General features: G+C 39.5%; 1 protein-coding gene across 5 annotated transcripts in view; it reads right to left on the bottom strand.

Annotated features, from left to right (window-relative positions):
• Positions 1-7,189: 7,189 nt before the first annotated feature.
• Positions 7,190-12,109, bottom strand: part of LIFR (LIF receptor subunit alpha) — a 267,586-nt gene continuing 262,666 nt past the window's right edge. For all 5 annotated transcript variants that reach the window (XM_030193051.1, XM_030193054.1, XM_030193052.1 and 2 more), the window contains 2 exons: positions 10,315-10,393; positions 7,190-9,932 (listed from right to left, as the gene is read on the bottom strand). In XM_030193051.1, the coding sequence (XP_030048911.1) occupies positions 9,279-9,932; positions 10,315-10,393 (733 nt within the window). In that variant the 3' untranslated portion in view covers positions 7,190-9,278. The remainder of the gene's footprint in view (positions 9,933-10,314; positions 10,394-12,109) is intronic.

Below are 12,109 nucleotides of genomic sequence, written 5' to 3' on the forward strand. Positions count from 1 at the left end.
TTTCACTAAATGAAAGGTCACACACACACACACACACACTCAACACCCTCAGGTTTAGTTCACAGTATGTGTTTTCTGTAAGCTGCCTGCAAATCAGGAAACATTGCAACTCTTTTGACTGCCACAGAAAAGAACAGACTTAAGATATTTTCCGGGTAATACCTGAAATGATTCAGCCACCAAACATACCTCCCCCCCCCCCCCCCCCCCCCCCCCCCCCCCACACACAAAAAAAAAATCTCCTCTGCCCTGAAACCATCCCAATTCATTTTAAACTCTACAATTTCACTGTACATTTACTGGCAAATTGGTATATTCCATATTAGATTACAAAACCATAATTATATTCAGTTTTACAATGAGATCAAAGAAATGCTACTCTAACAATTGTGACTTTTTTGCATTCACATTATACATTTCTTGAACATTTTGCAGTTCTTTAGAAAGAATAAATTGTGATGTTACCAGTAAAATGTATTACATTAAAGAAGAAATACAATGGATATATACAATATATAGGTCTGCCTGAATTCCAGTGATGGAAAATCTTCATAAGTTCTACTAAATGTGGCTTCTGTTGGAACTCTAATGATCAAATGACTCTAGTTGTGGTTACTACTGAATGGACATGGATGCAACTTCATGGACTGATGCCAAAAAATGTAATGTTATCCAGAAGGGAAAGGTTTGAGAGGAATATTGTTTTTCTGTGAGAAATGGTGTTTGCTCTTGTAGAATTAAAGTGTGCAGGGACAAATTAAAATCAAAAGTTCAGTCAGTCAGTTTAGATCAGTCGGCTCTCATGTGAACTACATTAATTGTTCTCATGGGCTGTTTATGAAATAAACCAAATGTTATACCACTTATTAGAGAGAGAGAGAGAGCGAGAGCCTGCTATTTCCTATTTTTCTATTTAGGCTCTTAATGATCCACTAGTACCATAATTTAATTTCTACTGTGTTTCTTACCAATGATTCTTTAAAGAGCTTTTGAATACCAATACTGCTAAACAATTATGTGGTCTGCAAAACAAAATAAAACTCAGTCTGTGTTTCACCATCCGTTCCATGTCTCAGTATTACTATGAGAAATTTAAGCGGCTTTTTTTTTTTACACACATAAGAATTGACATACTGGGTCTGGTCAAAGGTCCATGTAACCCAGTATTCTGCTTCCAACAGTGGTTAAGCCAGGTCACAAGTATCCGGCAGATGCCTATGCTACTTGTCTCACAATAAGGACAACCCCAAAAATTTACTTTCTATTACAGTTCTGCCATATACAAATGAAAGAAATGAAAATTTACGAGAGGAACACAATCTGAATGCCGGGCATTTGGACACAGGGTAGATAGGACACTTAAAAAAAAAATGAAGGACGTGAAAGTGTTACATCTTGGGGGAGGGGTGAAGAGGAAAGTGGTGGGGTATCCAGATACTGGGCATTAGGGCCAAGGGGGTACATAGACTTTTGAAAGCCTTAAGGAACCCAAAGTGTGGGAAGGAGGAGGAAAAGGAGGGGAGGGAACGGGGTGAGGGGCATTAGGAACAGGGGAGAGGGCCCTGCCACACACTCTCATTCTCACACACACACTATCACACAGACAGTCTCACTCTGTCACACACCCGCACATTCACTCTGGCTCTCTCTCTCAAACATACACACTCCCAGGAAAACCTTGCTAGCGCCTGTTTCATTCGTTCCAGAAACGGGCCTTTTTTACTAGTATACAATAAATTCTTCTGTAGGCACATTCCTGGGGTTGGGAAAAATGCTATCGCTTAAACTTATGCTGTGTATTTGAATATATCCTACTTAGTTAAGGCTCAACAGCTAAGGCCCAAAAGCTAACCATAAAGGGGCCTCCTTACTAAAGGGTATGTTTACTAAGGCATGCTATAGGTATATTAGCATTTTTAACACATGTTAAATGCTAATTCGCCCATAGAAATGTATTGATGCATTAGCGTTTAACACGCCTTAACTTTAAAGGCACATTAAAAATGATAATGCACCTTAGTAAACATAACCCTAAACTTAAAAAGGGCAATGCTATAAATTGGTGCTTCAGTCTAGGTGCCCCAATGCCATGCGCTTAGCGCCAATTCTATAACAGCCAGTGTTCCATTATAGAATAATTAGAGGTTAAAGGTAGGAGGAAACAGTTTGCTGGGTTTTACACAAGTTTCAGTGGGTAATTTCTGGGGACTGGGCTGTTTCAGAGGGGAAAAAACAAAAGAACGGAAGAACTCAAAAGAACCAGCTGATGCTGTCCCAGCCGATTCATACGCCGTGAAATCGATTCGATTTCACGGCGTATGAATCGGCTGGGACAGCATCAGCAGATCTGTCCGAATTTGAATAAATATTTGGATGCATATATGAACATTTATATAAGCCAATTTATAGACCCCTGAGGAAGGCTTGTTTGGCCGAAACACGGACCGTGTAGGGTCTCGTGCAATAAATTTGGCTTTTTATTTATTTTTTGAGTCTGGTTCTTTTGAGTTCTTCCGTTCTTTTGTTTTTTCTGTTGTTGTTTACGGGAGAATTGGACTCTCTTTGCTGTTTCAGAGGGGTACATTTAGGGGTGGGGCAGCCAGTAAGAGTGCTGGAGCAGCTGGGAGTGGTAATTCTTAGGGATGCGGTCAGGTTGTGAGAGATTGGGGCTGTTGTAGGGAGACAATTCATGGGGGTGGAGCAGTTGCAGTGATAGATTTTGGGGATAGCAGCAGTTTTGTAGGGTACTGGGACAGTTGAGGGGTAGTTGTAGGGTGGGGTAGTATGTAGGGTGGCAGGGTAATTATGAAGTGTTAGTTTTTAGGTGGAGTAGTTTTTGCAAGGTATATTTTTCGGAATGGGGTAGGTTGGCAGGGTTGAGTGAGTAAAGAACAGGGAAAGGTAGTTTCAAAGAAGGAATTCTCTAATTGCTATATTTCACTGCATGCAAGTTTCAATCCCACAGTAGGTAGGGCTCCTTCTCCCACTGAAATTACCCATTTTTGGAGAGTTATTTTGCCCCCAGACAGATATTCTCAATCCATTTTGTATAATTCTTTCTAATTTCCATTGGGTTGCACAGAATAAAAATGGTCAAACCTTGTTGACCGATACACATTTCTAGTTTACAGAGGAATTACATGATGGAAGAAACAAAGTGTGAATGAGGCCCTTAATGTCAACTATGAAAAGCTTTGGGAAAAAAAGCATATGTGAAATGATTTATCTATGTAAACAAAATATATGGCAAATCCCACATCTTAGTAAAGGTCCTTCCTCATGATGGCACTAGCTATGAATCAACTAAGTAACCAATTCCCTCGGGTGGGGGGGGGGGGGGGGGGTGGGGGGCAAGTCTACATGATAATAATGAAACTCACTCCTAAGCCACGGTATGAGAAAACTGTGCTACATACCTTTAATTTGCTTGGAACATTTAACTTATTAAATACAAATTACAGGGCCCTTTTACTAAAATGGGTTAAAATTTGCACTTAATGCAGGAACGTCACATACGCTAACTGCAAATTTTGTGCTTGTTTTGCTGGGCATTTTCCTTTTTGTTCTAGTTTGTTTTTTTTTGTTTTTTTTGCAGGTGTGCACTAAAAATGTCATGAGCCCACAAGAACTGCAAAAACTTAATGCAGGAATATCTAGTGCTTCTTATTTAGGTGGCACTAAGTGCTCCAGCGTTATCTGTGTGTTACGGGCTGAGGGGGCATTTTACTAAAGCTTAGCTCGAGTTATCTGCAGCAGGGCCCATAGCAACAAACAGGTTATGCTCCTAAATTTATGAGCATAATTTATGCTCCTAAATGTATACTAAATCTATGAGTGTAACAGGCCATAAATTAAGAGCATAAATTTAGGAGCATAGATTACGTTCGTAATTTAGGAGCGTAAATTTAAGAATATAAATTTAGGAGTGTAAACTTAGGAGCGTAATCTTTATAGAATAAGGTCCTTAGTGCCCTTTAGTAAAAGAGCTACTAAACATTAGTTAACAAGGGTTACACAGCATTTGCATGAAAGAATGGTTCATGAATAACGAGATTGGTATTTCAACTGCTATAACTAATTCCTTACATGGAGTTTAAGTGCATACAGGAGACATTCAATTTACAGAGTTAAGGATTGCATAAAACTGGTAACAATACAACTGGAAGAATGAACATATCAACTACAAATATCTAGTGCTTAATTCAAAATATTGCAGTATAAAAGTACATAAAAATATAATTTTAATTAAAAAATGCAATACAAGCAACAGTTCACATACAAACAAAACAAATCTCTATTACTTTGCAACAGATCATCAAAAATATTTTTTTTGCTTACATTTAAAAAAAAGTGTTTAAACATTCTGTTTAGTACTTTTACAGCCTCACATTCAAAACATAATGACCCACAGTTTGGCTTTAAGTTCCTTAAAGCTCAAATTTAAAGTTTCTACTAGTGTTAGCAATTTTACCCTTTAAAACTAAAATACTGCAGTCATCTATTAATCCAATTATCCAAACTAAATGCAAAATGAAAAGAATGAAGAAGGTAAGAGGCAGCGCTCTCTGTGACACAGCAGTCCACTATAAGCCAGATCTGAAGATGGGCACCATCGCCCTATTTCACCAAGCAAAACAAGCTAGTCATTTTTTAAAAAAAGGAAACATCACACCTTCATCAAGTCCAGACTACTGCTAAGTTTTCCTAGATCTTTAAAACAAATCCCCAGAAAGCAGAATTTTAAGGACTCCGGCAGCAGAGCGAGAGAGAGAGCAGAAAAGCTCAGTGGACTGCTTCTATGAGCTATCAGCAATGCTCCTCTTTCTGCCTCCCTGTCCCCAAAGTGGCAGTGGCCATGGATGCAAGAAGGTACTGGCCAAGAACCACTGCTCTTAGTAATGACAGGAATACACACATTTGTTAAAAAGTGACTTTCAGCAGCAATCCATCTAGACATGCTCCACAGCTTAAACCTAACTGTTTCATGCCGCACATATCTCTTGTAATGGCTCTGTCCATAATCTCAGTGCATCAAAGTAAGGAACAGAAGGCTCTGCATTGCCTTTCACATGTATCAGCTTCAAAACAAGCAAACCTTCATGGTTCAAAGATTATGCTACCTCCCAATGTATTCTGAACGGGAACCTCCATAGATAAGACTGGATGAAAAGAACACACATTAGTGGATATTCTCATATGGAAGAAACAGACTGCAAGTTAGAGAGACAGAAATGGATGATCACAGGAGGAATATATTTAGAGGTATAGCAGAACATACTTCATGAATTTTACAGTGCTGCATTTCATATTTTTCTGAAACTATAACATGGGTCTAAAGCAAAATACATCTGAGCGACCGGGTCATTGAAAATCCTGACAATGTTTTACCTCGTAAGCAACATTAGTTATTATAACTAATTAATTTTTTTAAATATATTGTTGTTTAATGAAAAGCCCTACAATCTTTTTGGTATTTTTAAGGGAATTGCTTGGTCCTTGCAATCCTTGCAAATAAGTGCTAATTAGAAATACATTTTATTGCCTAAAATCTTTATATTATATTAGTAGTAGTAGTCTCCGGGAAGAGCTGCTTCCAACATGCAAGATTTCCATCACAGCACTCTAGACCGGTACCAGGAAGTTTAGAATAAGTAGGATATAAAGTATTTTATATTTAGGGGTCAGCTTCCCCATTGCTGCTTCAGACAACCTTAAAAGGAATCACCAACCATGCCAACCGAGATAAAGCAACAAAGTCATCAAGAATATACATTGATTCAGAAAGGGTTTGTACAGATAATTTTGTGACCACATCATGACCAGCTAAATTTTATCTGGACAATAACTTGCCCAAACAAAATCTGCTTGGACAAAAAGGTGATGCTGGAGTGCTCCTGGGGCATAATTTAATTTTAGCTAGTCTGAATCACTGTACAGTTACCCAAGTAACTTTGAGACAGGCTACAGGCTTTATGTTGACCAGACAACTTTGTCCAGTTAATTTTAGAACAGATATTCAGATCAAACTTACCTGTTAAAAGGCAACTGAACAAAACTATATTATTATTATGTTTATTTATATGGATTTTGGCTCTCATCTTTTTTTTAGTTATAGCTCAAGGCAAGTTATCTTAGCCCCATACGTGACTGGCTCAGTAATGGACCGATAGCTTTTAGAGAGATTACAGAAGGCCACAAGAGATAACTAGAACTAACTACATCATCTCAGATTGCTGCCAAGGGTATATGAAGCACTGGCCAAGGACCTTAGATGGTACAGTTCTGATAAAAATAACTGTATATATACACTCATGCTAGTTATACATTCATCAGTCATCTGAATGTCAAGGATACACACACATACAAGGGGTTGAGACTGTACAATAAAATCACTGCTATTGCAAATTAGTGTTTCTGATTTGTCTCACAGTCTGCAGAAATTCATGTGTACATCACACCCAGCAGTACTGCATTATAGTCAACTAATGTAGTATGAGAATTAACATTACTGCATTATACAATCACTGTCATATACTAATGCTATTAACATGTTATATGCTACAGGGTCTACTGTATTACCAGTGCTGCTAGCCTGCACCATCAGTATGGATATGTCTACACAGTTATTTACTCCCATAGCAATGAACTAGATACTTGCAGGAATTTCTGTGGTGTAGCATACCCACATGCAGATTGTTAAGGCTGTCGGTAATTATCAGATTGGTAGTAAAGGCAGGTGGTTACCTTTAATGACAGGAAGAGTTAGATTTATGTGTTCAACTTCAATATAGTGAGAAAATTAACATATTCCTTTCTAAAATGGAAGATATAAGGATTTCAAGTATCATTACCTAATCCTTTTGGGTTCTCTAAGTTCCAAATTCTTATAAACCTTTAAAGCTTCTTACTATGCATGCCAGCGGGCTTACTGGGGTTTAAAAATAACAGAGGGAACAATATGGTACATGTTCCATGGCAATGAGTCTACTCTACAAAATCAAGTGACCTGTTAACACTATGGCCAAGTATGGGGTCCTTTTACTAAGATGCACTGAAAAATGGTCTGCGGTAGTGTTTTGGATGTGCACAGAATCATTTTTCAGTGCACCTGTAAAAATGGCTTTTTAAAATTTTGACCAAAAATGGACGTGTGGCAAAATGAAAACTGGTGTGCGTCCATTTTGGGGCTGAAACCTTACCACCACCCACTGACTTAGCGGTAAGGTCTCATGCGTTAACCGGGTGGTAATGGTCTACACGAATAGAATGCCTTTCACTGCCTGGTAGCGCCGTGCGGTAGAAAATAAAAAGTATTTTCTGGTGCACGTAGGGGATGTGCATCAAAAATGAAATTACTGCCCAGGCCACATGGTAGCCGGGCCGTAATTCCAAATTGACTTGAATTGGGCATGCAAAGGAGCCTACACGGCTTAGTAAAAGGGCCCCTATATTTGTTGCTATTATTGTTCTGAAGCACTTCTGTATCTTTAATATGTCACATAACTGAATTATTTTATATGATCAGGGACCCAGCTTTATCACAGGCCCCCTGCTGAAACATTTGTTGAAGAAACAGTGTTCATAAGCTGCTCCTGTTGCACTCCCTCTTTGACCTCTCTCCCCCTCACCTTAATCCCCGAGCTTGTTTCTGGTGGGAAGAATGAGAATGGGTTACATGCCCATCTCCTCCTCCAACCAACTTCAATCCACAATATGAACTGAAATGCCTACACAGCAGACTACATGACTCTGCATAGTTCAAACTGCAAAAACAGAAACTGAATGACACAAAAGACAGACACAGATAGGAGGCACCCATAGGTCATGCTGGGGGTAAGAGAAGACAGAAGAGAGAGGTTAAACATGGCAGCAGCAATGGCAGTAGTATAGAATAGTTCTTTACTCAGTGAATTTTCTGGCATGAACTTGCAATAAAATCAGGTCCCTGACCATAATGCAAATCACAACCCAATGTGTGTCATCATCCAGCAAAGTGCTACAATGTGAACAGTCTTAAATTCTAATAATGGCTCAAGCATATCTTCTAGGCTTGCACTGTGGAGTACGGCATTTTAAAATAATACTGTAATAAAAGAGATTTTAGTATACTCAAAGAGCAAGTCTGAACAGCTATAATTCAAACTGATTCACATGTGGGAAAACCCTAATATAGAGCTAATAATATACAACTAACACAGTTAGAGTCAGGAAATGCTCTTTCTCTAATCCCCAGTAGCGGTTAGCTAACTCTTCAGCAGTCATTGTGTATTTCTTTGCTGCGTAAACTTATTTTTGCATCCTACTGAGGAAAGACCATTAAACTTGTCTCAAGTTGTCTCTGTAAAAATCAGAACTACTTAAAGGCCTCAAGGTGCTTTTAAGTAATACTGACTTGTTCACACATTGGGCAAGTCATTCTTTTTTTTGTCCTTCTCTTCAGCTACAAACTCCCAATTCTGTGGTTCCATGCTGCAACACCAGATGCTTTGAAGAGACTTCATGAGCCGGTGTGTCATTGCTCCATCACCGTCTTTATTCAAATTCAGTCTATAAGCCCCACTTCTTTGAGGGTACTTTTAAATCTTTATCCCTGATTTTTATGCTCACAGATGAGTTGGTTTTAACCATTTTCTTACCTAATGAATTTCCCAGAGTCTCCTTTGACATGTCTTTATCTTGATTAGACCATAAGCTCTAAAAGCAGAACTGCTGCATATATTGAGCAGCACTATGCAAGTAAGTAGCACAGATATTAGAATTATATGTTTCCGGTATGAAAAAAAAGGCATTTTTAAAGCACCTTCTAAGCTGCAGCCTCTCTGTCACTAGACAGAAAGCAATACTGAAATGGAGACCATGACCGAAAACAGAAGGCTTTTCAACTGTTCCAGCCAATGAGTAGTTGATGAGAAAGAAGAAACTGCCACATAGATGCCAACAGTTTATATTTCATCTTCAGTAAAAGAATCTGTTACTAATCATTCATGTCTGGTAGTGCAATGGGTAAAAGCCATCAGAGATTTATAAAGTCGTCTCTGGTAGAACACAAATGAGTGAGAAACTGCTACAAAATACATTTTAAATGATACATATGTTCCTTAGACTGTCTGCCACAATGAAGGCGATGTATAGTTCAGTATTAGCATTAACTTGTGTGTGCAACATTCAACATTAAAAACAATTGAATGAGTGAAGGTATAGCCAATACTGTTGATACTCTACGCGCATCAATGAAGGTAGATGTCACATTGAAGAAGTTTTACCTTGTTTTTACAAAGTTAATCATCTGATTTACTGTGAAACAGAGATGTGAATGACCATCCTACATGGGTAGGTTTGAGTGTGTCTTGATCTTCCTCTGGAGGAATCAAAAAGTGTCTAGAATTAATAGAGCAGGGACTTCCAAAAGATGCATTTTCACTGTTAGTATCAGTAGATGAAGCTGAGCAAGGAGATTCTACATTCCAAGTATTTACGTTTGCTTGAGGCCTATAGCCTGCACATTGTTCTAGCTCATCCTCTGTAGTTATGTGGTTGTCTGCTTTCACAGTATTAATAGACAGCTGCATCTGAGGTTTGTAGCCTGCCTTGTCCACAAATTCATTTTCTGTTTCTTCCTCGGACTTTGCTTGAGGCTGATAGATGGACTGAATGTTAAGATAAACTACCTTGGAAGACCCCACAGCTTCATCTGTTGTTGGATTGGAAACTTCCTCATCCATGATAGGTGGACAGTATGATATAACAACATGATTTTCACTTTCCATGTCAGAATTATATTCAGGAACGTGAGTACCTAGATCCTCACTTTCACCTATAGGTGACATAAGGTCTGTATCCATAACCTTAGGAACTGTTGACAGGTTTTCCACCACTTCTACAGAATTGGGAGTACAAGGGTTCATCTCCAGTGTTTTCACAGCAGCGTTTTCCTAACAATAAAACAAAAATGGAATAGGTTAAATATATCACATTTAACATTTCCCCCCAAAAATGACTACATTAATATTTACTTTTAGTTCGTAAATAAAAATTCAAAATCAAAGTGGATTACAACAGTAACAAGTTGAAAAGTTCACACGTGTACAGCCTCATTTTAGAAAAGAAGTAGAAGTCAGAATTGATGCATGGTTTTTCACCTATGTGTGTGCGCCCAATAATTCTGGAATAATCATGAAAACCTGTCTCTTCAAGAGTCCTCCTTAAAAAAAAAACCCTACTTCCTGAAAGTTCCTTATATATTTATCAGACAACACAAATTGAATGTACTGATCTTCACAAGCCAAAATATTTTTTAATGAATTGAACCCTCACCTGGCTGATGCTCTTCTGAAACTGCAGTGCCTTGCTGTTTTCTGGATTTGGTATATCAGGGTAAAATGTTTCTTTGATCCTTAGAAAAAAATCAATTAAGGATATTTAATTAAAGTGAGAACACAAGTAGGACACAAATAGCTTGAAAACAGTTTGCTAATGTTTACAACAAAATGTTTGATCAAAGAGCTTCACCTGATGCTGCTCATTAAGGGGTCCTTTTACCAAGCTGCGATAAAAGGACCCCTGAGGTGGCATCAGCATGCGCTGAGGCCCCCTTTTAACACAGCAGGTAAAAGGATTCTGTTTTAAAAAAAAAAAAGGAAATGGCCATGAAGTAAACACTTGCCGCACAGCCATTTCCTGGGGGAGCTCTTACTGTCATCTATTTAAGAGGTTGTAAGGACTCCTGTGCTAACCCGGTGGTAACCGGAAGGCGCATGGAGCTGTCCAATTACCACTGGGTAAGCTCCTGGCACTAATAATATAAAAAATATTTGTAAGTGCCAAAAGTGGTGTGCAGTGGGGGGCATGAACTACCGCTGGGCTCCTGCAGTAGTGGCAAACTGGCACACGGTAAGCTTGCCGCACCTTTGTAAAAAGGCCCATAACTTAGATATTGTGAGGAATATGAGGGTGAGAGGGAGAACGAAGGCACATGGAGGAATGAGGAGGCTTGAGAGGGAGGGAGACTGGGTAGAGAAAGGGAGAAGTCTTTCCCCCTAGGGGATTGGAGAAAAGGAAAAGAGTACGATTCCCAGCAACCCCCGAGTAGGTCCCATGGTAGAAACAGGGACTTCAATCCCCAACAGCCCCAAGAGGAGGTCAGGAGAAGGGCAAGAGAAGGGAGTTGGAAAAACCTGTCCCAGAGAGCCAGGATGAGGGAAGGAGTTCTGAACCTGCCCAATCAAGCAAATGGAGAGCAGCTGAGCAATGGGTGTGGGAAGGAACCTATGGACTGGCAAGGGGAAGAAAAGGGGGAGGAACTAGAGCAAGAGGAGCCAATGGAGACTGCTGCTCTGAATAAACTGGAAGGAAAGGTGAAACAGGAGAGGGCTGCTCCGGAGGAGAGCCTGGTAGAAGAAGGTTTACCATGGAAGGGTCACGCGGGTAGTGGTCAGGGTATAATGCTGGCCTGTTTGGGGAGGGACCCTTGCCACTCTCCCTAGGTTGATTTCTTTTGAAAGGGAGGAGGAGGAGGAGTGGTGGTTTTGGGCATAACTGCTATACATGAACTGCTGGGAGTTTGAACCCTTTCTGAACTGCTGTGTTTGGGAAATTGTTTTGCATAACTGCTTACATGAACTGTTGGGGAGTTTGAACCCTTTTTGATCTACCGTGTTTGGAGAATTACTTTGCATAACTGCTATACATGAACTGCTGGGAGTTTGAACCCTTCCTGAACTGCTGTGTTTGGGGAATTGTTTTGCCTAACTGCTGACATGAACTGCTGGGGAGGGTTTGAACCCTTTCTGGAGCTACCGTGTTTGGAGAATTACTTTGCATACCTGCTATACATGAACTGCTGGGAGTTTGAGCCCTTTTTTGCTACTTTGTTTGAAGAATTGCTTTGCATAACTGCTTTATATGCTTTGCATAACTGCTTTATATGATTTTGGAACCTTTGGGGTATTTTTGTTTTGTTTTGAATACTATGCCGTTAAACTGCTATGCTTCTTGAGAAATGCTGTGGTGGGAACTACCTTTGGAGGAGCAGTTGACACAAAGGGATTACAATAAAGTATAATGATCTGACCTTGTGGATTGCCATGTGCTCTTTAGCACTGGATTACAG

Source organism: Microcaecilia unicolor, chromosome 2 (genome assembly GCF_901765095.1).
Source record: "Microcaecilia unicolor chromosome 2, aMicUni1.1, whole genome shotgun sequence".
NCBI classification, from domain to species: Eukaryota; Metazoa; Chordata; class Amphibia; order Gymnophiona; family Siphonopidae; genus Microcaecilia; species Microcaecilia unicolor.